At 36.4% G+C, this 26,770-nt stretch overlaps 1 protein-coding gene across 3 annotated transcripts in view; it reads right to left on the bottom strand.

Annotated features, from left to right (window-relative positions):
- Positions 1-26,770, bottom strand: part of LOC138694924 (uncharacterized) — a 102,885-nt gene that overhangs the window by 30,098 nt on the left and 46,017 nt on the right. For 2 of the 3 annotated variants that reach the window (XM_069819118.1, XM_069819138.1), the window contains 3 exons: positions 19,264-20,931; positions 11,970-12,730; positions 7,886-8,069 (listed from right to left, as the gene is read on the bottom strand). In XM_069819118.1, the coding sequence (XP_069675219.1) occupies positions 7,886-8,069; positions 11,970-12,730; positions 19,264-20,931 (2,613 nt within the window). The remainder of the gene's footprint in view (positions 1-7,885; positions 8,070-11,969; positions 12,731-19,263; positions 20,932-26,770) is intronic. The other variant, XM_069819129.1, reaches the window with a different exon arrangement.

The following is a 26,770-nucleotide window of genomic DNA, read 5'->3' as shown; positions in this document are numbered from 1 at the left end:
TTACCACTACACAGTATGGTCTACTGTTCGAAATGTCATATTGTATCATCATCATCATTGGCTCAACAACCCATTGAGAGTCCTAGCCTTCCTCAGTATTTTATTCCAGCCGTCTCTACTTCTGGCCTTGACTGTCCACATTCGTGCACCAATAAAGTTGGCATCTTCATATACATTATCCTCCCATCTGCTCCTCGGTCTTCCTTTGGATCTGCTTCCTCCAGGATTGGATGTAATAGCTCTTTTAGCGGGTCTAGTATCGTCCATTCTTACCAGGTGTCCAGCCCATTGCAATCGACCAATTTTAATAACTGTTATATCATCTGGCTCCTTAAACAGATCGTATATTTCTTTATTATATCTAATTCTCCATTCATTATTTAATTTGACGGGTCCATAAATTGCTCTCAGAATTTTCCTCTCGAAGATACTAAGTCTTCTGATGTCCTGTTTGTTCATAGTCCAAGTTTCCGAGGCATACGTCAACACTGGCCTAATAAGCGTCTTATATATTCTTATTTTAGTTGAGATGGTTAAGAATTTCGATTTAATATATTTCAGTAATCCAAAGTAACATTTATTTGTTATAGATATTCTTCTCTTAATTTCAAGACTGGTGTCGTTGTCATTATTGATCATGGAGCCAAGATATATAAAATTTTTTACACATTCAAATTTGTAATTTTCAATTGTAAGATAAGTTGGTGCTTTATTAATAAATAATGTTTCCTTTGCGGCTGGAGATCATGTATTTAGTCTTGCTCTCATTAACTCTCAATCCCATTATCTTTGCTGCCTTTTCCAGGGAGATAAATGCCTCTTCTAGTGCTTTCTGTGACCTAGCAATAATATCTAGGTAGTCTGCGAATGCCAGAACTTGAACAGACTTATAATATATTGTGTCATACTGTATAACTTCTATATAAAATGTCTTCCAGGGTCGTCAAAAGAAAACGTGTTGTGCCAAGTATCGAAAAAACGTGCAAATAATTGAATGGTTTGGGAAAGAAGAAACTGTGGCATCAGAATACGAGACTGGAGTTACAATTGTGCGTGATTTAATCAAGGATAAAATAAAGTATATGAATCTACAATGTATGACCTCCACTATTCCTATCTTTCCACAGACAGCCAATATAAGAAGTTTCTTTGTCCCTTAAAAACCTGTCACTGACAACTAGACTTTTTTTTTCTCTCCACATTAGGCCAGTCATTTCTCTGGACGCATCGTAGCCTTAGGTTTATTGTGCTACCTATGTTAAATTTAATACCGATTCATCAGCCCTGTTTCCTTGATTAAGGTGTACAGTTCAGATACAGAACTCGGTTCAAAATCTTTTGGTTCTAGAGATTCTTTGCCAAAGACAAAATATCTTCTGCGAGCCAATGCATCACAGGAGCAAATGATCTGCTTGGACTGTTTCAGTCTCCTTCCCACAAAATCTACAGTCTACAGTTACCTTGAAGCATACCTATTATATTAAGATGTTTTTTCACAGAAGCATGACCTATGAGAAAAGCTGTAATTGAGGACCATTTTTGCAAAACTTGCTAACTGAAAAAACTAAATTTTACAGGAGAGACAGAAAACTAAATGGAGACAAGTAGGTTATAGGGGAACGATCACACTTTGACACACTACAATAGGTTCGTTCCAACAACAATCAGGAACCGTCCGTAACCATCGTGAGCATGCGCAGTACAAAAAAAGCGTTCCAACACAATCCGAACCAGTCCTGAACCGGAAACATGTACTGCAGTCGGGCGTTCCAACAAGCTTTTGACACGGGTTCGGAACGGTCAGAAATAGTCCGTGGATTGAGGCATGTACGGAAGAGTACGCAAGACGCGCATGCGCATAAGCTCACCAACGTCTCCTGGATACTGAAGAAAGACATGATCGACTGTTCACATCAGTGAGGTTAAAGATGAAAAGTGACAGTACAGACGAATAATAAAACTAGAGATTTAATTTAAATTTTCGCCAAAAAGAAAGGAAATGGAAATTATTTGGTTATTGAAACAGTTAATTACAATTTCAACATGCAGCTTTGATTAAAAATATAATAAATAACGTAATACATTAATAATTAAAAAAAGAACTATTGAAGTCAATTATCGGAATTCTTGCCTTCCATATTTTTTGTCATCTTTTTATAGAAAATGATCGAAATTCTATTTTCTGCAATTAGAACTAGCTGCGAAACGATAATAATTAAGCATCCCGTTCTTAGCAAAGATGATCACAGTTATAGCATCTCTGGATTTAGTACATAACGATCCGCGAAAGCGTTCCAACAGCGTCCAGTCCAGTTTCAATCCCATAGCAGATGCTCAACTAGCGCATGCGCATAAGATGGTACAGGAACCGTACATGAACTGATCCATGAACCGCTTGTTGGAACGAACCTATCGAAGAGAAATAATTCAATTTTAGTAAGATGCCTTTAACATCAAGTAGAGGCCTGCTTTATGTTAATGAATCCACCAAAATCTCAATTTTGCAAATTTTGCAGTTAGCAAGTTTTGCAAAAACAGTCCTCAATTGCTCTCAGCTGAAATGTATTACATTAAAGTAATATTTCAGCTCTTTTTTTTTTTTTTTCCATGGTCTTATAAAAATTTTTTCCCATGATTGATACTTGGTGTCTTGATCAGGTTTCGTAATGTTGAGTCTTGGACCACTTTCTAATCGCCTCTCTGACAGAGCACCTAGGTATTCCGAGAGCCAGCTTTGGTCCAATATATTTTGTAACCGCACCTTGTCTTGCCAAGTTCATCAGCTTTTTCGTTTCCCTCAATACCACAATGCCCTGGTACCCAGATGAGTTTAACCTCATTCTGTTCTACCAGGGTCGAAAGTATATTGAGGCAATTAAGAACCGTCCTAAGTAACAATATGGCTACTTAAAAAGCCATAAGGGAGCCTGGCTGTCCAGATAACTAGACTTAAATTAGTGAAGTTATGATCCACTACCTATACTCTGTGTCAGACCAGCAAGTTACTGCAGGCTTTATGGGACAACAAACCTTCACACCACAGCCAAACAATCAGTACCGTAAAAGGGGTGACTTGATATGCTGGGGGGGGGGGGGGGGGACTTGATATGTTTTGTAGGTTGATGTTTTGTTTCGAAACGTCAACCTACAAAATGTATCAAGTCCCCAAGCTTATAAAATGGGGTGACTTGCTACACTGAGGGGACTTGATACATTTTGTAGGTTGATGTTTCATTCTAAAACATCAACCCTGAGGGGACTTGATACGTTTTGTAGGTTGATGTTTCGTTCTAAAACATCAACGTACAAAATGTATCAAGTACCCCTAGCGTATCAAGTCACCCCGTTTTATGGTAACGGTAATTGTCCAGGGGTGTGAGGGAAGAGCAAGTACGGCAGAGCAAACTGGTTTCTTGTGTATACTATCTATTCTAAAAATATATTTTCTTTCACATCACGCACACAATTTAACTAATTGAATTAAAGAATAAAATTAGTGTAACTCACCACTACTCAGGAAGAGGAGTGACACCTAAATCTTCATCCTCGCTGTCACTTTCTTCTGATGATTCGCCAAGATTGATGATTACATCATCATGGATTAAATCCAGGAAGCCATCCGTTTCCCACATGTGCTATTCCACATCTTGTACATGCCGCACGTAATTAGTCTACTGCTGTTGCGTTACTTCTTTGATTCCTGATTCCAGCAGATCTCGCACTTTATTTATGTTGAAGGTGGTGTTTTCTTGAGCAACAGTCCTCTTGACTTGACTTCACACCTCTTCAATTGGATTTAGTTCACAATGGTATGGTGGGAGTCGCAATTCTTCATGTCCATGTGCTCGAGCCATTTCATTTATTATGCACTTGGGTTCATATCGAAACTGCACAGACTCCACCATCTCCAATAGCTCTATCTTATGCATGTCTTCACCAACAGGAATTGCTTTAGAGACGAGTCACGACCTAACTTCTGCTTTACTGTTCCTCTTTACGGAATTTTTTCATCCTTCCTCGAATGTACAGACGCTTTATCCAACACAATAATATTATTTGCAGGAAGATTTGGAAGCAATTTGTCCGCAAAATATTTCTCATACATAGCACTAGTCATTTCATCATGGTAGTCCCATTTTTCTTTCTGTGATATACTAATTGAGCTCCTGGAATAAAACAATTCTCATTACCAGCATAGGCTAATATTATACGTCCACCTTTGCCTGAGGGCATCTTATTACCAGTCGTCAGACCTTCTTTTTTGGCTTGTGAAGCAGAGACAATTGTAGTGTCCACCCAAGACTTTGAATTCGTATACACTGTATTTATCCAAGTCTCATCTGTGTAAACAATGTTCCTATTGCTTGCTCTGTGACTTCTAATAGCCCTCAAAGTACTGTGTCTCCAGGCAATTATGTCGTCTCTATCAATTAGCATGGAGTTCTTCTTTCTTCTAGTAAACTCGAATCCCATATCCTTTAGTATCCTTTGTAACGTTGAAATTGATACGTTAGGCATGTCTGTGTCTTTATCAAAGGCTCCTTTCACATTTTTTAATGTTGGCAGTGTGTTTTCCCTGTAAAATGAATCCACAAGACGCCTTATTGCAGCCTGAATCATTGAGTCATATTTCTGCATTCTCGTTTTTTGAATTCCTGGGCTTTTCTTTTTCACGGGTGTTGAAAGTTTCCCCTTCAATTTAAATTCCTTTCTCATTGTTAGCACCAGTTTGTAAGAAAATTTTGTGGCTGACGTGGTATGTTTAGTAGCTTCAGATACACTGAATAAAAATGCAGTACGAAAGTACAAATACACGTTTAACACCATAGTTCTTTCGTCGGAATTCAATATTCTTTTCCAGGTTCGCAATCTTTTGAAGCATTCTGGCGACTTCTCCATTGTTTCAGTACGACAAGAAAGAGCAAACTAATTGAAGGCACTGCAATGACTTATTCTTACACAGTGATTTGAAGATGAACTAAACTAAACTAAAACTAATTGTATACAAAAAAAAGACACGCAATATTTACACAAAACTACAACAACGGATACATTTATACAAATAGTAAACTTACTGAAGGCACTACACTGACTTATTCTTACACAGCGATTTGAAGATGAATTACACTAAACTAAAAACTAATTGTATACAAAAACACGCAATATTTACACAAACTACAACAGTGGATAGAATGGCAATCGATACTTTCAAACAGGATAGTAATACGTTTGCATAAACCCAGCGACAAGCGGTAACCGTCAATCAAGACGGGGTGATGGTTTAAAGCTTACAATTCTGTATCTGTTGAGTTGCAATATACAAAGGTCCTTCAAATTTTTCTTCCAAGAACTATTGTTAAATGAGCAACATAGTTCCCTATTCCAAATGCACAATAACTTGCTGATCTAACACAGAGTGTAGCATGTTAAATACAAGACCATGGAGGAAATTACGAAAGTGTAAATATTATTTACCTACAGTAAAACCCCGATAAGACGCGCCCACTTATTACGCTATCCCATGTAATACGCTATTTTTGTCCTGTCCCTGCACATTTCATATATAACGTCTTCATAAAATACCCCGTTTGTTGCGCATAATACGCTATTTTTGTGGAATATTTTCGATTTAATTTTCAGCAATGTACTGTAACAGCAATGAAACATTTTGGCCATTGAACTCATTGGTGCTATTAACCTGAAAGGTACTGGTATTCGATCCTTTACCTGCGCATTTAAATCTTCATACTGTATAATAACCACCCTCTTCTTACATTCTCTTATTCAATTCTTTACCTGCTCGCTTAAAGTCTACATACAATTACAATACCCCACCCTCTTGCTAACCCTCTCTCTCTCAAACAACATTCCTTACTCGACCGTAATAAAATTCTGGAAATTTTTGCTGATCAGTTTGTTGTCCTTTAGTGGATTGAAGTGTCTGTGAGTGTGATTACAATGAGTGTTAAATGAAAAACGCTCTCTGTGTCGGAAAAATTGGAAACCTTACGAAAGTACGATGAAAACAGTACTTAATCAGAAACAACTCTCTGATTCATTAAGAATCCCATCAACGACAGTAAGGACAATAATAAAAAATCGCGACTCAATCACTGCAGCTGCGACGTCGGGAAGATGTAAGAGCAGGAAAGTGAAGTGTGGTAAACATAAGGAATTTGAGAACACGCACATGGCAAACAACTATAAATGACTTTTTCAAAAGAATTAAGTACAGTTCTACATACTGAAAATGTCTTTGACATACAGTACAATAATTATATAATGGCGTAATACTGTATTACCTTTAATGAATCATGTATTTCAATTAAGAAAAATGCTAATAGATACTGTATATAAGCCAAAATTAGTATACTCGCCTAATATGCGGTCCCGGTTAATAGGCGGTTTACACGCGGTCCCTTGAACAGCCTCTTATCGGGGTTTTACATAAACTCATGAAATTAAAAAATTTATTGTCAGACACTATTTAGATTGAGATAAAAAAGCTAATTAATTTTTTTCCCATTACTATTTTACGTTTCAGTCTCTCTTTTAGGTCAGGAATCTGTTTGGTCATACAACATTGCGGCCCTGTACTTAATTTACGACAATCTTTTATGGTATGGATTATCCGATTTTTGGATTAACCATTCAGTTCACTCCCTTCATTACGACGGATAATAGAGATTTCATTGTATTTGGAACTCTCATATCCCTTGGAAAGTACTGTACAAGAAAACCACATAATCTGACTCTGTTTCTCAGGAAGCTAGACGTAATCTGAAGTGATGTTTTTATACTTAACTGATAAATTATAATACTTATTGAGAAAAAGAAAACGGAATATGTATGATAAGACTTTCTTGTGTTTTAACGTACCTTGTTTACATGTTTCGACCTATTTATGGGTCATCTTCAGAACTGGTCGTTGTTGGTCTTGGCGCCTCTTGTTTTCTGTGTGGGTGCGTTCGTAGTGTAGAGTCAAAGAGTGTATGTGTTTTGAAATTGAGTTGTGTGTTGAAAATATCGTTGGGGTGTGTTTTCGTGTGTCTGTATATTTCATATTGTTCTAATGTGTTGAGTTTCTGGCTTTTTGGTTGGATGTGCAGTATTTCCATATGTGTTGATGTCTCTGTAGGTGTGGTTGGCATTTGTGATGTGTTCTGCATATGTGGAGGTGTTTTGCCAAAAACACCTACAGAGACATCAACACAGACATGGAAATACTGCACATCCAACCAAAAAGCCAGAAACTCAACACTAGAACAATATGAAATATACAGACACACGAAAACACACCCCAACGATATTTTCAACACACAACTCAATTTCAAAACACATACACTCTTTGACTCTACATTACGAATGCACCCTCACAGGAAACAACAAGTGGCGCCAAGACCAACAACGACCAGTTCTGAAGATGATCCATAAATAGGTCGAAACATGTAAACAAGGTACGTTAAAATTTAACACAAGAAAGTCTTATCATACATATTCCGAAGTGATACAGTGTTAAAAGTTGTGTAATCAAGATGTAAAAAGAAAACTTTGTGATGATGATGATGATGATGATGACGATGATGATGATGATGATGATGGCAAGAAGAAGAAGAAGAAAAAGAAAAACAAGAAGACGTAGAAGAAAAATTCCTTCAATTTACTACGAAATGCATTAATCAGAATGAACAGAGTAAAGTGACCTTACCAAGTATAAACGTTATTTACATGAAAAATTTAAGAATCTTAAACTTGGCAAAAGTTTTTTAATCTAGAATAAAGTTTATAATAAGAAATGAACCACCACTTTTATAATATACACAACAGAACATGCTTCACAGACAGCTCAGCCCATGCAGTTAGTTGTGAAAGTGGTTAGTTGTACCTGGATGACATGCTTCCAGTTTGATACCTGATGGCAGTGGCCGCACCGGAAAGGTGCGTGACCCCGCCTGACACTTGCCTCGGCAGAGTCGTTGTTGCCAACACCACCCCCACTGCCAGAATGCTGCAGTCGCTGCTGATAGTGCTCCTTCACATGGGCTAGCACCAGTTCACGACTTGCGTCCCTATAATAGATCATAAAGTTAGAAATTTTAGTATTATAATTGTTGACTTGTATTGATAAAAATTGGTATAATTGTATATGTTCTTAAAAAGTAAAGCTGTTAAGTATCATACTGATAATGAAAAAAACTGAAGACTTTTCTTCATATAGACTTTTGTGTGTGTGTGTGTGTATGGGGGGGGGGGGGGGGGAAGGTTCCAGAGAAGAAGGCTAGCATTGCAGCCTCCTATAATGTGTAAAGTCTAGATTTATGATTTATATGTATTACAGTATTCCCAAGAAACTAGTTCGATTAATTCAAATGTGTCTCAGTGAAACGTACAGCAGAGTTCGTATAGGTCAGTTTCTATCAGATGCATTTCCAATTCTCTGTGGGCTAAAGCAAGGAGATGCACTATCACCTTTACTTTTTAACTTTGCTCTAGAGTATGCCATTACGAAAGTTCAGGGTAACAGAGAGGGTTTGGAATTGAACGGGTTACATCAGCTGCTTATCTATGCGGATGACGTGAATATGTTAGGAGAAAATCCACAAACGATTAGGGAAAACACGGGGATTTTACTGGAAGCAAGTAGAGAGATAGGTTTGGAAGTAAATCCTGAAAAGACAAAGTATATGATTATGTCTCGTGACGAGAATATTGTACGAAATGGAAATATAAAAATTGGAAATTTATCTTTCGAAGAGGTGGATAAGTTCAAATATCTTGGAGCAACAGTAACAAATATAAATGATACTCGGGAGGAAATTAAACACAGAATAAATATGGGAAATGCCTGTTACTATTCCGTTGAGAAGCTTTTATCATCCAGTCTGCTATCGAAAAATCTCAAAGTTAGAATTTATAAAACAGTTATATTACCGGTTGTTCTTTATGGTTGTGAAACTTGGACTCTCATTTTGAGAGAGGAACATAGGTTAAGGGTGTTTGAGAATAAGGTTCTCAGGCAAATATTTGGGGCTAAGAGAGATGAAGTTACAGGAGAATGGAGAAAGTTACACAACACAGAACTGCACGCATTGTATTCTTCACCTTAGGAACATTAAATTCAGACGTTTGAGATGGGCAGGGCATGTAGCACGTATGGGCGAATCCAGAAATGCATACAGAGTGTTAGTTGGGAGGCCGGAGGGAAAAAGGCCTTTGGGGAGGCCGAGACGTAGATGGTAAGGTAATATTAAAATGGATTTAAGGGAGGTGGGATATTATGATAGAGAATGGATTGATCTTGCTCAGGATAGGGTCCGATGGTGGGCTTATGTGAGGGCAGCAATGAACCTCCGGGTTCCTTAAATGCCAGTAAGTACATAAGTATGTATTACAGTAGAGCATCGATTATCCAAAACAATTCGGGACAGAGGGGTGTTCAGATAACCGATCATTTCCGAAAACAAATTGTACCAGTGTCATAGGAGCAGTATGAAACAAAGATACACTGATATTAAACACAAAACTATACATATATTATATTTTGTATCACACATCTTATAAATAAAACAGAGAACTGACTAACCTAGTTTGATAAGTTCAAAATAGTCATTAAAGTTACTCTACAGTTTAGAAAAAGAAGTCCAATTTTTTTTTTTTTTTCCTTCAGAGGTGACTCGTTTTTTTTGTCGCCAAATCTCGCGCAAATTTCAATTTGCCGACTGGAACACTTTCGGTTAACCAATGTTTCGATTGATCGGTATTCGGATAATCGATGCTCTACTGTACATGTTAATATTTTTATAGGATATAGCAGTATAAACATACAAGCCATGCACCCATTTCCGTCTAGATGTCATTTTTACCATTCAATATTTACCTTTGGTATCGTTAATGATCTTTAATGCCGCTATGTGCCACTTACAAATCAATGTGATGCAGGTGATACCAATACTGCTCAGTGAACACACTCCACATAAATAACGTGATTCATGCAGCTCTTGCAGAGTGTGAAGTGCTATAAAGGAATGCTTACCCTTACACTATGCAAATCTGGCTTTCGGGTATCATTTTTTAATAATTTCAAGGGAAAAATTGTTCCGGGGCTGGGTATCGATCTCGGGACCCTTCGCTTAGCGCACAAATTCTCTACTGACTGAGCTAAGCGAAGGGTCCCAGGATCGATACCCGGCCCAGGAACAATTTTTCCCTTGAAACTATTCAAATCTGCTTCACAGGGAGCTATACCTGAAAGCCAGATTTGTGTAATACATACGTCACTGTAGTACGTTAACAGAAAACCACATATCAAGTCACACAGAGTTTGTGTGCACTCAAAGTTTGGTTTCTGGTGCCTTGTCGGCCCACTTGAGTTGTGTTGATATAAAAGGGAAAAATTGAGATCGTGACAGGTGTAGTTCCTGGGTAGCTCAGTCGGTAGAGCATTCGTGTGCTTACCTTTACAGTTCAAACACCAGACATGATCGTGGAATGAAATAGGTACCGACAGGCACAGAGTCACACCTATCATTTTGCTTCAGAGTTTGTTAGTGAATTGAAGTGTTACTCATTTCTGTGTTAAAATTATTATCATTGTGGGTTTGATTTAGAATTTGTGAGTGAGATGACACGTTAATCTGTTCTCTGTTAAAATTGTTACCATTGTGTCTTTGGTTTATAATTTGCCAGTAAGTTGACATGTTACTCAGTTTTGTGTTAAAATTATCGTTACTAGTTTGGTCTAGAATTTTTTTTATTGAGTTCACATGTTGCTCACAAGGAAGGCTCACTAAGTTATAATGGATTTTCACGACGATTGTTCCCCAATATGTTCCATTTGAAATAAGAAAACTCCCTATAAATTTACAGATTCGATTAATCTTACAACAGAAATTTATCGATTAATCGATTAAATCCCACAACACTACTTGTAACATAGCTTAATGCATATTACTTACTTACTGGCTTTTAAGGAACCCGTAGGTTCATTGCCGCCCTCACATAAGCCCGCCATCGGTCCCTATCCTGAGCAAGATTAATTCAGTCTCTACCATCATATCCTACCTCCCTCAAATCCATTTTAATATTATCTACCCATCTACGTCTCGGCCTCCCCAAAGGTCTTTTTCCCTCCGGCCTCCCAACTAACACTCTATATGCATTTCTGGATTCGCCCATATGTGCTACATGTCCTGCCTATCTCAAACGTCTGGATTTAATGTTCCTAATTATGTCAGGTGAAGTATACAATGCGTGCAGCTCTGTGTTGTGTAACTTTCTCCATTCTCCTGTAACTTCATCCCTCTTAGCCCCAAATATTTTCCTAAGAACCTTATTCTCAAACACCCTTAATCTCTGTTCCTCTCTCAAAGTGAGAGTCCAAGTTTCACAACCATACAGAACAACCGGTAATATAACTGTTTTATAAATTCTAACTTTCAGACTTTTTGACAGCAGACTAGATGACAAAAGCTTCTTAACCGAATAATAACAGGCATTTCCCATATTTATTCTGGGTTTAATTTCCTCCCGAGTGTCATTTAGATTTGTTACTGTTGCTCCAAGATATTTGAATTTTTCCACCTCTTCGAAGGATAAATCTCCAATTTTTATAGTTCCATTTCGTACAATATTCTGGTCATGAGACATAATCATATACTTAGTCTTTTCGGAATTTACTTCCAACCCTATCGCTCTACTTGCTTCAACAAGAATTTCCGCGTTTTCCCTAATTGTTTGTGGATTTTCTCCTAACATATTCACGTCATCCGCATAGACAAGAAGCTGATGTAACCCATTCAATTCCAAACCCTCTGTGTTATCCTGAACTTTCCTAATGGCATATTCAATGCATATTACTACGGCTTTTAAATATCAATTTATGCTTTCAGTAATGAATGTGCTGTTATTACATGGCACTGGTATTTTAAGAATTGATCTGTAACATACACAACACAACTCCGTGTACATACCTGTAATTGCATTTCTTGCACTTCCAGAGAGTCTTCTTACTGTCTGTACTTGGCCGCTTCAGCGGTGGCTGTCCCTCTGTACTTCCCTGATCACCTTCTACTTTAAACATTGGCCTCTTGAGAATCCGTTTAGGTCTCAACATCAAATCATCATGCTGTTGCTGCTGGTGGTGGTGCTGCTGTTGCTGCTGCTGATGCTGAAGATGTTGCTGATGCTGCTGCTGCAGCAAGAGAGAAGGTTGAGGCTGCAGAGGCGGAGGCCCTGGGAACACCACATGGTGCGCTGCTCGCAGTGGTGGTGGTGGTCTCAAAGGAGTCACTGGTCCCAGATGAGGAACATTGTTTGAAATGGGTGTTGGAGCTCTTGTAAGGCGGGGTGGGGCCGGCAACTGTTGCTGCAGAATGACTGCACCATGTGACACTGGCACTGCCATGCCTTGGCTGAGGTCTGTGCCCTTTGAGCGCCGCCCACTTCCACTACTTTCAGCTGTTGGTTCATGGACCCGCATAAGAGTTAAAAATTTGTTGTACTTGGAGTAATTTCTCCTCCCAGTCTCATCTGTCATCAGCACCCTTGCTCGCTCATGACCCACATCTCTAGCAGACTTGAGGCGTATGTGTTTTGTAATGTCCCACCTCCAGTTAGAGCGGTATGCACATAGTGAACACTCAAATGGCTTCTTATTTAAATGACCCACTATGTGAACATGGAAACGTGATGCTGTAGATGCCCAGAATGAGCAGTGGGGGCATTTAAACACCTGCAAATAATTTAGAAGCAATATTATTATATGATTAATCACTATACAAAAATAAAAATAATCACGATATGTGTTACCACAATCCATTGTTTAAAGTAGGCGGGATTTCATTAGCCCATACTGTTGCATTTCATGCAACAAGAAACTGCGTCACTACCAAACATAACCTATACCATTTTGCATACAGCGTATTCCGAATCTCACCGGTCCGGTGGCATCAATGACGTCATGTTGCAGCGAAATAAGGAACAAAACTGGTGTAAGGATAGATGGCTGTCATGGCGACTGTATAAGTTGTTGTCTGTGCTACGCTAGCAAAATTTTGCGAAATTTCCGTACTGCCATCTCGTTCAAAGAAAAGAGATCATAAACAACTTATTTCTTGAACCGGTAGTAGTAACTGGTCTGTTGACATGTTCGCTCATAAGCCATTAACATATTGTTTTTACGTTGTGCTCATTACAAACAATACAGCAGAACTAAAGCAGAACACACCGCCATGACACAACAGTGCAGGATGTCATTTGTCTGCTAATTCCCGCCCTATACAAGAACCAATCAGATTCACTGATGGCGGCTGATGGAGATTGCCACCACCTCTGCAAGCTGATGACAACGGTGTGACACCGGTGGAGCATCAATGACGTCATCAGTGGAATTCGGAACACCGTGATGCCATCGGATTGCTCACCGGTGAGAATCGGAATACGCTCATATAATGCCGAGACTTGTCTTGCTCTTTAGAATCCTACAAATTATCTCTCCTGTACGTGCATGTAAACATTATTATTATTATTATTATTATTATTATTATTATTATTATTATTATTATTATTATTATTATTATTATTATTATACTGAACATAAACATAAACAATGAACTGAAACACTTACCACAGTATTAGAGAGAGCAGAGTGTGTGGTGGATTCTGCACAGGCAACAGCATTAAGATAACTGCGTAATATAATTTTCATACTATTATCAAATGTTTATTTACCTGCACATCGTTCTTGTGTGAATGAATGTATGTATGTATATTTGTCTTTGACCAGCCTCATGGTTTAGTGGTCAGAGCTTCTGGCTATAGTTCATGAGGTCTCGGGTTCGATTCCCGCTTAGAGCACAGGAATTTTTCCTTAAAGGGGATTATTCTTGTGTTCGTCCATGGTCTGGAATTTAGGTTAAGTTTAGATTTAAGACCTCTCCTGGCACCACATTATCATAATCATCCTATCACATCATCGGGGTAATGTAACTCTGTCTTCCAGGCGCCCCAACCTCAGAAGTGGGTTACAATTAAGCCACGGCCATGAGAGAAGACCAGGAATGTCGAAAAGACAACCTGGTGGCATTGGATTAAAAAAAAAACAATTTTAAACCAGAACATCATTAGCTGAATGGCTAGAGTATTGATTTTTTTTTAACTTTGGATCAAAACTCTGTGACGAAGTTCTGTAAGACGTTTAGTAAATTAACATTGGTAATCTAATCATAGATATAAATTTTTATAGAATTCGCCTAACTTTTCTTAAAGTTTTCTTTCTCATTCTTCTCCTTTCTTCCTTCCATTGCCCACCCTTAACATTTCAACCATTCGAATGTTATTCCAAAGAAAAAACCGTCCTGTTACACAGTAAGTTGTGCTAGATCCGACAGAACTTTTGTAAAGTTCGTGATTATATATATTTTTTTTAATTTCATCCCCTACAGTAGCATACTGTTCGTGATTACATGTTTTTTTAACTTCATTCCCTACAGTAGCATGCTAACATTTAAACTTTTTTCTTGACTCTGCAATTACATGATGTAAATGAGATACTACTACCAATTATTTATTGAAGAATGAAAGACATTTTGATCAAATTTTCTTGTGTACGAGAAAGAACTTTTTTCAGAGTGAACATTATTTCTTCATAATTAAAGGCATCCACAAATCAATACACTCAAATTATCAATGAAATATAAGTAACGAAATATTTTGTTGAATTTATGTTAGTAACTTATATAATGCGTTCTATCTTGTGATTTATGAAACAATATGGTACAACTTGAGACTAGGTACGCCTACTACAATATGAACAGTAGACTATACAATGTAGACAAATTGTTTTAAAAAATCAGTGAATACATGCACGATTTTCAACACACCTAAGGATAGAGTTCTGCAGAATTGCAATATTTTCTCCAAACTTCTATCAGGTAGGCTAGAATATGAAAAATAAACTGTGTTCTTTTATTCCATTCCAATCAAGACACAGTATAATTTTTAAGAAGCACGAGAAAATCTGTGGGCATGAATGGATTATGAGGAAAAATACGTGCTGCAGCTTATATACACAATACGACATCATAGTAGGCCTACTGCTTAAATATTTTTAACTGTCACAATGGCATATCGGAAAATTCAGAATTCCCCACAGTTTTCCTTCAGGACCTTTCAACTCAATACCAAAAAAATACATCTAAGTCAGTCGTCTTTTCCTTATGTAACTTCTATCAGGAAGCATATAAAAAATAAACTGTGCTTCTTTTATTCCATTTGTATCAAGACACAGTATAATATTTGAAGAAGCACGAGAAAATCTTTGGGCATGAATGGATTGTGAGGAAAAATACGTGCTGTATATACACAATACGAGATCATAGTAAGCCTATTGCAGCTTATGTACACAATACGACATCATAGTAGGCCTACTGCTTAAATATTTTTAAATGTCACAATGGCACATCGGAAAATTCAGAATTCCCCATAGTTTTCCTTCGGGACCTTTCAACTCAATACCAAAAAAATACATCTAAGTCAGTCGTCTTTTCCTTATGTAACTTCTATCAGGAAGCATATAAAAAATAAACTGTACTTCTTTTATTCCATTTGTATCAAGACAGTATAATATTTGAAGAAGCACGAGAAAATCTTTGGGCATGAATGGATTGTGAGGAAAAATACGTGCTGTATGTACACAATACGAGATCATAGTAAGCCTACTGCTTAAATATTTTGAACTGTCACCATGGCATATCAGAAAATTCGGAATTCCCCGCAGTTTTCCTTCAGGACCTTTCAACACATTAATAAAAAATACATCTAAGCTGTCTTTTCCTTATATTATACAGCGTAATTACCATTCACCACTCATAATGCACGTTCAAGTATATGCCGCAAATCAGCATCATAAGACAACCAAATATTGAAATATATCGTCGGATACAAATGATATCCATAACAACTTTGAATAATTAGACTCAAGGCACAACCTCAGTCTATATATTATGACGTACATACATTAGAAGGTGAAAAGACGTACAGTAATGATAAAACAAGAATACGGGCACGAACAAATCAGTTAACATAGTTCAAAGACTGTAATGCATCTCTTCACACAATATAGTATACAGATTTCATTTTATTTTTTTATTATTTTATCAGTGAAGACCTCCAAACACATTTGTACAAGTATTGTAATCACACATGTGCTTTTTAATCATTTGGTAGTCACACAAGAAAGACACATTTATGTCCTAATTATGTTGGTTTTTATCATGTTTTTATCATATTGTATGCTTATTAATATATATTGTATTTTGGTTTGTAGAGACATATGTACCTCTTAGTGATGATATTGCTATATAGAATGTTGTATCTGATGATGTTGGTATGAAACTGACAAAAACGTTCATACAATATTAAATCATGTAATGTAAGGACTCGCACCTTACATATATTAATAGTGAAGTCATTGATTGAAAATAAATATTCGTATTATATTCGTGTTATAAAAATATAAAACTAAATTGAGAAATATTATTATTAATACTAATTTGTAGGGTTTGACAAATAAATTATAGCTGTAAGGAGTCGACTGTTTTTAAAACTATTCACAATCATGCATTTGTGCTGTTATTAGGTTTGTTGACTATACATCAGTTACAGCTTTTTTCTATGAATCAGTATAGCTGAGTGTATTATAGCAGAGATTAGTATGCTGAGATCCTAGCATCGAACCACCTTACTTACAGTTATTGTTTTATTGTTCAATAATTTGTATATTACTATTATGTTTATATTATTTTAATGATGCATATATATTTAAATTTCTTATCTACAGCAAACAATGACTTCAATGGCGTCACAGTAACCCTTATATCACCTACAAAGCAGATGGTGGGGTGGAACTTATTAGGAAATCGCTAATTTACTATATTTATTTTATTTAATTCTATTTTTTCATGTCGAGTATTTCGCTGTAATCTGAAACTGATATCACTCTGCATTATACATAAAATTAACATATTACTTGTAGATATGTACTGGTACTCATCAATAAATAAGGGACTCTTAAAGTTGAATGTAATGAAATGGGATGAATTTTCCGATATGCCACTGGCAACTCACAACATTGAAATTGTTTTGGAAGTAGATTATTTGCTCAAGAAAAATATTAATATTAAATATTGGTGTAGTCTAGCATTCACACACTGTTTAATCCTCTTGCTACCCGGTGGGGTAATAGGATTATTTGTGTGTCTTGTCTGTGTGTTAAGATATTTTTGTAGTGTGTTCTGTGTTCTGTAAACAGGGGCGGCTTTTGGGGTAGTGCCAGTGTGCCATGGCACCGCCAATGAAATAAACAAAAAGTAATATCCTAGAAAGCAGTTGTAATAGTTTATTTCTACACATTTTATTTGTATTTCATCTGAACGAGCGCGCACACAGATCAGGACGCACTCTTGCAGCGTTTCTCCGAACGTTGGAGCCACTTTGGTGTGGCACTGCCTACATCCATATAACACTGTACAAAAGGCTACTGATTCTAGTTTATATACGTTTCTTATGGCAGACTTTGAGCCGAATTCAATTTGACTCAGTAGTTAATATTCCGCCCGCTAGAGCACAGTAATGCAGAAATTTCGCTAGATGGCAGGGTTGTTGGAGACGTCAGGAAGGGAACCATCAACCGCAGACTTGCACGAAAACACAAGTTAAAGTTCCACGCCAAATGTTAATGTAATGTTGCCAATTCAAAACTAAGGCACATAACTTGGAGTTGAATGTGTAAAGTATTATCCATTTAACTATACTGAATGCAGTGATAGTCATGGTTCTTTTTTAGAAAGATAAATATTTTTTCATATTATGTAAAACTGTTTGTTAATGTTGTGTAATATTGGTTTTATTTTCCGGCAACTAAATATCGCTACACTGTTGCTATAGTATTGATGCTTTTGTTAACGATACATGAGATCTGTGCAGGACATGAACATGTGTTATTCAGGCCGCTGCCTTGGATTCATCAGCCTGTTAAATAAAGTGCAAACGTGATCGTTTATTATCTATATCACTGTTTATCTCGTGTGTTTTTGCCAGTAATTTTACTAGTTATAAAAGTTATTTGTATTTGACTAACAATACTATGAACGTTTTGCATTATATATTATATTATATTATATTATATTATATTATATTATATTATATTATATTATATTATATTATATTATATTATATATTATATTATTATAGTTTCATAAATGTTATTGTAACTGTTACTATAGATGCATTATTAACTGTACACCTGGTAAAATAGCTGGTTTAATTAATGTGTTTTATTTAACATATAATGTAAACGTGAGCTGCAATTATCAGTTTCACTAGAGTAATTTGTGTACAACCTTTCTTCATTTTTGGCACCACCACCAGAATGCCTCACCGGCCACCACTGTCTGTATGCAATGTTGTATAGTTTCTTGAATGATGATGCAATTTTGTATGTGTTCTTGTTTTCGTATGTTAGTGTGATGTATTTGTTTTGTTCTTGTGTTTGTGTTGCATTTTCTTGTTTGTGTTTAAGTCTTTCTTATGATACATTAAAAGTATTTATTTCAGTCATTGACTTCACAGCATATGTTTAAGGTGTTAAACCTTTGCATTACATGTTTAAAAGACATATGAATGTTTTCGTTGGACTACGCCAACATCATCAGATACGACGTACATTTCAGTAATATCAATAATCTCTACATAATCTCTTACAAATACACAACATATTTAGTGGCATGCAAAATAAAACATACTAAAAACCAACATGGTTATGATACGCATTGACATTCTTGTATGACTGCCCTTATTGTCAATTAATTAAAATACACGTGTAAGTTGCAAAATATATATGTTTGCAAGTCTTCTTATGATGTCTATTATGTTAGTGTTGTATCCATTTTCCTGTGCTATGTACTGTATTTGATGGTATGATTATAAGTGTTAAAAGAATGTATTCGAACAATGAATAATATGGTATGAATAAGGTCCCAAAAGCAATAATTGGGCCCTTTTTCTACCAACCGAGATATTCATTACGTGTTTTCTGCCGAAATTATAATTATATCTGGGCTATTTTTCTACTGACTAGATGCTCCTTCTAAAGAAGAATAATAAAATGAAAAATTGTGATGTTTTTTTAAATTGCTAGTTGGGCCCTTTTTTGAGTAGCCACTTCAATTACTCGTAGTATGAATGTAGTAAGAATTATTTCATTACCTTCTTCACAGTGAGTGCAGCCTTAGCATCCACATCAGGAAGGAGATTTTCTGGAGCATCAGAAGGAATCTTGCTTGTGACAGCACCATAACCTGGAGCAGTTTCAATCCCCACCAGGCTACCTTCGCTGATTGGCGACTTGCTACGCACGGATGTGTCCCGACTATCGTCATCCTGCTGATGAGATAACAGAACTTGCTGAAGAGGTGAACACCGCTTCTGCTGATGCTCTTGTTGTTCCTGATGTTGTTGCTCATGTTGTTCTTGTTTCTGTATCTGTGGTTGTGGTGGTTGTTGCTGCTGTTGCGTTGTTTGTGACTGCAACTGATGGTCTTCTTCACTTTCTGTTTCCATTGGTTGTGGTAAATTATTCCAAACAAACACTTTATTCTCCATTGGATGTGGTTCTTCTCCTTTTGACTTCTCATCTTCTTCTTCATCCTCAACCTCCCCTGCTTTCTCTTCTTCTTTGGTAGTTGAAGTTTCAGTTGCTGCTGCTACTGCTGCTGGTGATGGGGAAGAAGTTGTGTGATTTTTATTAGCCTCTGTACAAGACTGTAGATGTATAATCAAGTCAGCACTTGTCTTACAACGTTGACGACAATGCTGACATCTAGTTGAAGACAGCTCGGCACCACTAGCCAATACAATTCCACCAACTCCATTACCACCATTGCCATCACCGTTTCGGTTCCCAGGACTAGAATGTAACTTCTGATGACGTGCTAATTCTGACAGACACTTGGACTCGTGTCCACACCACGTACACACCAGGTTGCATGATTCACCAGCACCAACAAGCAACTTTTCTTTCAGTTTGTCAAAGAATGAGGCATTTTTCTTCTTGAACGTCAAATCAGTTATTGATGATGATAAATCTGATTTAGATTCTGACTGAGGATCCTGAAAATCATTAACTGCAGCCTCATCCTCATCAAAATCCTCTTCCTCTTCATGTTTTGGTGAAGACTTCTTTGGTACTTCGGCATTCTCTTCATCTTCTGGCATTTTGAACGCATCTTCACCTCCAATCAGAGATGCAAAATCCTTAAGGGAACTATTGGGACAGGATTTGGCACATATTTCATTGAGATCTCGCTCACTGAGCCCACTTTCCTCCTGAGGAGACGACACTTGCTGTGACTTCCCCCCTGATGTATTTGATCGATTGCGAACTGAAGGTATTCTTAGGATTGGCAATGATGAACCAGCAGCCCCAGGTGGTATCGTCTTGTTCTGTATGGGAATCAAGTTAGGAATTGGACGAGGCACCTTCTTGGGAGCTTGTTTGACACTAATTGGTCTGTGTATGCCATGAACTTTGCCTTCATGTCGTGCCATTTCACCTTCCCATGCTGCCTTATAGTTACACATCCGACACTTTAAGTTTTTAATATAAACATTCCCATTTTTGTGATGAATTATATCATCTGGGTGTATGAAATCTGTTTGGAAGTTATGACGTTCGTTCTGTTCTTGGGTGCTTGGTGCTTTCAACTTCTTAAGTGTCACTTTAATCTTTGGTGTTCTCCTGGTATTAGTAGTAGGGGCGCTGAGTCTATTGCTGCTCCCATTAGTGGTGGGCATATTAACACTGTCTCCGATTTTGTTGCTTCCAATAGCAGAAGCTGTCACACCTGCAGGTAGTGCGGGATCTGTGGCTGATGTCTGAAATAAAATCAATGAAAATCAATTATTACATTTCTCAATTCAATACATTTTTAATAAGACGAAATATGAATGCCTTTACCACAGAATAAGAAGTATATTACTTATATAAAACTTAAATATGTCACCATTCATGAAAACAGTAAAGTTGGAGCAATGTATGTGTAAATATAGTTGCATCTTTCTTTATAGGTCATTCGAAAATTAGTGGCAACACTACTGACATTCAGCTCCTCTAGCAGTTACTAATGTAAGCTGACAGTATGAGATAGAGTGAAGACTGATCTGTGTTATTTTTAATATAAGATAGTCTCAAATTATATTCCATATGCTGTGACTGTAATGACAAGACTTATCAGAAATGCTCTAAGGCCAAAAAAAAATGTAGACATGAAAAGGGTCCACTCATTATGATTAAGAAGATGTATTAGTCACTCATTCTGTTTCAATTGGAATGCTCGCGGATTCTGCACATTACAATCACTTTTTGAAACACTATTTACAACCAGCAATGAACCAGCAGCACTGAAATCTCTTGAATGCCTAGGGTTGCCAGGTTTTCAACCTGAAAATACGGGAGATTTTGGAAATAATTGCCAAAATCGTTACATCAAGACATTATCGACATGTTTTACCTTTAGGAGCATGTTATATACAGTGTAACTGTACGCAAAAGTAATTTAAAATGAATCTCATAGCACTATCAATACTTTGTATGCATTCAGAAACTTTTACAATTAAAATTTCTTCGGAATATGTATGATAAGAACTTTCTTGTGTTAAATATTATTAACGTACCTTGTTAACATGTTTCGACCTATTTTCGGTCATCTTCGGAACTGGTCGTTGTTGGTCTTGGCGCCTCTTGTTTCCTGTGTGGGTGTGTTCGAAGTGTAGAGTCAAAGAGTGTATGTGTTTTGAAATTGAGTTGTGTGTTGAGAATGTCGTTGGGGTGTGTTTTCGTGTGTCTGTATATTTCATATTGTTCTAGTGTGTTGAGTTTCTGGCTTTTTGGTTGGATGTGCAGTTCCGAAGATGACCGAAAATAGGTCGAAACATGTTAACAAGGTACGTTAATAATATTTAACACAAGAAAGTTCTTATCATACATATTCTGAAGTGATACAGTGTTAAAAGTTGTGTAATCAAGATGTATAAAATTTCTCTTTATAAATCAGGTTAAAAATTAGTGAGAATTTACACTTAAAAATATGTAGAGTAACTTTCATAGCATCATAGCACTATTCATATTTACCATTTAAGTAAACAAATGAATAAATGAGTAAATAAGTAAGTAAATAAAAAACAAATAAATAAATGAATAAAAAATAAATTAATAAAAAAATTAATTACAGAAGAAATATCAAATATATGAGATGGGAGACTGGCGAAAATCTGGGTAAAATATGAGAGAACCCATAAAATAAGGGAGACCTGTCAACCCTATGAATACCTATCCCATAGTGCTTCATGATGGTACTCGTCACATGGCTGCCCAAGTTAATTTACATAACAGGTGGAACTGGGAAAATCTACAGTATCTTCCTTACTTCCTAGGGAGGAGTCACTGCGACTACAGCCTTTTCTCTAAGATGAAAGGACCACTGAGAGAGGTACACTTTAGAAATAGACAGGTTCACAGGCTGGGTAAGCACCGGTTCCTTACACTGACAAGCAAACGTTCTGATGGGGGCAGATAAAAAAGTTAAATTTTTTTCTTTCACCATGTTAATAATGTCATAAGAAGTGCTTATACAAATTTTGGCCACTCAACCGCAATTACGAGACCGTCCAGAAAGTGATTTTCCCTGGGGACGTTTATAGAAAAAAGCACAATTGCATGAAAATATTTATTGAAACAGATACATTAATTTTTGCGCTATTTGTCAACATATCCCCCACTGAAATTAAGACATTTGTCATACCATGGGATCAATTTTTGTGTCATAGAAGTTAGCTGCCTCAGATTGGAACCAGCATTTGACTGCATCTGCACTTCTCTCTGTCAATCTCACGATATGAGAAATGTCTCAATTCCGATGGAAAATATATTTAAAAATAGCTCAACAATTGCTGTGTCTGTTCCAATAAATTTGTCCAATGAATTTTTTTTTTTCTGTTAACGGCCCCTGATGAACTTATTTTTTACGGCTCTCGTAATTGCGTTCGAGTGGCCAAAATTTGTATAAGCACTTCTTTTGACATTATTAACATGGTGGAAGAAAAAAAAAACTTTTTTATCTACCCCCATCAGAACGTTTGCTTGTGAGTGAAATTTCATGAGAAAATTCCTTCCTGTTAAGGATCCGAACCAGCGCTCATTTGTAATAGGAGTTCAGACATGATGCCTTAGACCATGATCCTACAGTTTGGGACACACCTAGAATAAGTTTTCTAATTACTTAATCTGTCTCTAGCCAGGATTTTATTTCCGGTGCATTTACATTGTTTTATTACATAGATATTCTACTTGCAGTCTGAATAATCTGAAGTACCGGTTTTTCACTTCATACAGCTAACATTATATATGTCACTTGTCCACATCTGTGAAGTAATGGTTCGCACATCTGACCGTGAAACCAGGTGGCCCGGATTCGAGTCCCTATTGGGACAAGTTACCTGGTTGAGGTTTTTTTTCGGGGTCTTCCCTCAATCCAATATGAGCAATTACTGGGTAACTATCAGTGCTGGACTCCAGACTCATTTCACCGGCATTATCACCTTCATTTCATTTAGATGCTAAATAACCTGAGATGTTGATACAGCATAGTAAAATAACCCAATAAAATAATCTATATCCACTGTGTACATATATGTCACTTCCAAACACTTTCTTGTTATTAATATTTCTCTTTCGTCTGCACTGAAATAGCTTCATTGATTATCTCACTTCTCTTATTGTGTACATTCCTTGTTCTGAATTTCTAAATTATTTCTTTAGCTTGAGTTGCCATCTTATCTTATCAAACACTTTCAGTTTGCTGAGTCGTGACAATATATCCTCATATCCTCAATATGTCAAGTAACCTGCCATGCACCACATTCTCAAACCTGGAGTACAAGTTTTACCACTACCTTATTCTCTAATATTTATGTTACCGTAAATGTACGAAGACAGGTAAATCTTAGAATTTACCGGTATAACCTAACATTTACCATTATAGTGCGGTAAAACCCCAAATATCTTATTAGATTTACACATTTTGAACTTTTACCAAGAACTGTTGTTAAATCTTAGGATTTACCGATGCGAGCTGGTAAAAGCTAGATCGAAGAATGCCGCCACCGTTGTACATGTGTGCAGGCTCGATAAAGTGAAGCAGTTCCGAGAGACTGCCAAAGAAGGTTTTGAAATGCAAGCAAAGAAAATGAAAGCAACCACTTGTAACAAAATTCCAAAATCTTCATTCGGACAGAATGTGAGAAACAGTACAGGATGTAGACAGGGCAAAAATTCACGAAAAATCAATAATAGCAATGGTAATAAATATTCAAGATGTCGACTTTTATCAGCTTGGTACCAAAGCTGACAACATTGTACACTAGGAAACAATTTACATTGTGCAAAGAAAATTTTATCAGCATCGAAGAAGTCGGAAAAGAAGAAATTAGTGTACGGGAAGTGGCTGGCAAACTATCTTTTCTTGGAGGACAAGAGTTCAAGAAGTGTAGTTGTTTAAAAACGTTTTCAAGAAAAATTGCTTGTGCAAATCATCTTCCATGTTGTGTAATTCTAAATATCATAACAGCCAATCTTGTTGTAACAAGAATTAAGATTCATAAGGTTTGTTTTACTTTATTTGTGGATCTAGACTGTTTGAAGGAAGGTAAAGGCTTTGTTAATTTTTATATTGAATACTATTACAGACAGTGGGTAAAAATTATAATATTTTTCACTATTTCCAGTATGTAATATTGTTTATTATAATCATATTGGAATGTAAGAATATTAAAATAACTTCAATTTAAAATAAATAGAAATTATTTCAGTAATTACTGAGGTGATTTTTATTTATGTTTTTAAATAGATCCTAAAACAATAAAAAGATGAATTGCAAATAAATATGTAAAATTTGTATTAAATTAACACGATTTTACCAATCGGTAAATCTTGAGATTTACCAACATTTCTTGGTAAAAGTTCAAAATGTATATATCTAATAAGATATTTCGGGGTTTTACCGTACTATAACGGTAAATGTTAGGTTATACCGGTAAATTCTAAGATTTACCGATCTTCGTACATTTACAGTGACATATACAAGAGTTCCTGGTGAATCTTCAAGGTAGGCATAGTGGTTATGAGGACGAAAAAGCCATCTTACTTCTTCACAGCAGGAAGTATCCTGCTTCTTCTTGTCCACTCTCACAGCTGAAAAACCATAAACGTGACAGAACAAAAAATCTCCAAATATCACTGTACTGAGGTTCGTCTGTACTGACAAGTAACACTGCACAGAAAGGTAATATGATATATAGTGCACAAGATTTTTTTTTAATCTTAATTAATAATACAAACTGTTTCAGTGAAATGAAAAATGCATACTGTAAAACAAATTCGCTGACTTTAGAAAAACGTTAGTACGTTGATATTCATAAGCTAGGCCTAATTATATCATTAAATGATCTGGAGTTGCGCTCGGGCGTGGGTTCGATTCCCGATTGAGTTTTTTCAGAGGTTTTCTCAACTGTACGGCAAATCCTCGGCCTCATCTCGCCAAATACCATCTTGCTATCACCAATTCCATCGACGCTACATAACCCAGTAAAAAAAAAAAAAAAGTATATTATTAAACGGAGTGGCAACATTATAAGTTTTAACTCTTATTTTGCAATACAATTCTCAATTTTACTGATAATGTGCAAACTTTTTGTTATAAAATTCGAATAATTTTTGCAGTAGACTACTTCAACAAATTTATTATAATTACTGACAAGAAGGATAAAAATGACAAAACATAATGCGTGTATTTTAATCAGTTTTTCAACAACACTGTATCAATCACGACTTTATCTAGCATTAATAGGATTAGTGATAGGTAAATATTATTTGAAGACAGGAGTATGAGAATTTGCTGTGGGATTACCTGACATTCGCATTACGGTTGGTGAAAATCTCGGAAAAAACTTAAGAGAATTGGCCCAATCGAGATTCGAACCCATGCCCAAGTGTAGCTTCGAACCACAAGTCCCACGCCGTAAACTAGGAGACTAAGTACAAAAATAAGTAACCAGTTTGCAGTTCAACACCGTAAATGTAATTTCTGCATAAGTTATACACAAGACCCTTAGCAAAACATGGAGCATTCTCCTAGCCCCTTCCCCCCACTATAGGCTCATCTGCTTTAAGCTATGGACTCACCACAGCTGTGGCTTATTGTGCTTACATGGAACTTTTTTTTTCTCTTGTATGGAGGAGGGACCCAAAGGCTTACACTACAGCCTGAGGCTTATTGTGCTTACCACTCCTATTCTGTGAATGATTGGGTAGCTGAACGGCTGCACTCTTGTATAAGAACTTAACCCAGGCTATTGTATGGATGATACTTAATTATCAACCTTCATAACAGTGCATCTAGTCATACACTTTTAAAGAATTAGTAAGTTACTAAAAGTTCGGAGGAAAGACCTGAACATTATTTTATCAAAATTACTAACCATATACATTTATTTTCTTCTGTAACTTAATACTTTAATTCACTGTTTTTGGGAAGTATTTACAGCATTAATTAAAAATTGAAAATATTTTTACCAATATTTTAGACAATGAACCTAAAAATATCTTTTGTAATACTTTCATTATCGCAAGAATGCATTTTATAGGCCTATTATATATTCC

This window comes from Periplaneta americana, chromosome 1, assembly GCF_040183065.1.
Source record: "Periplaneta americana isolate PAMFEO1 chromosome 1, P.americana_PAMFEO1_priV1, whole genome shotgun sequence".
Taxonomy (NCBI): Eukaryota; Metazoa; Arthropoda; class Insecta; order Blattodea; family Blattidae; genus Periplaneta; species Periplaneta americana.
This window is presented reverse-complemented; position numbering and strand designations above follow the sequence as displayed.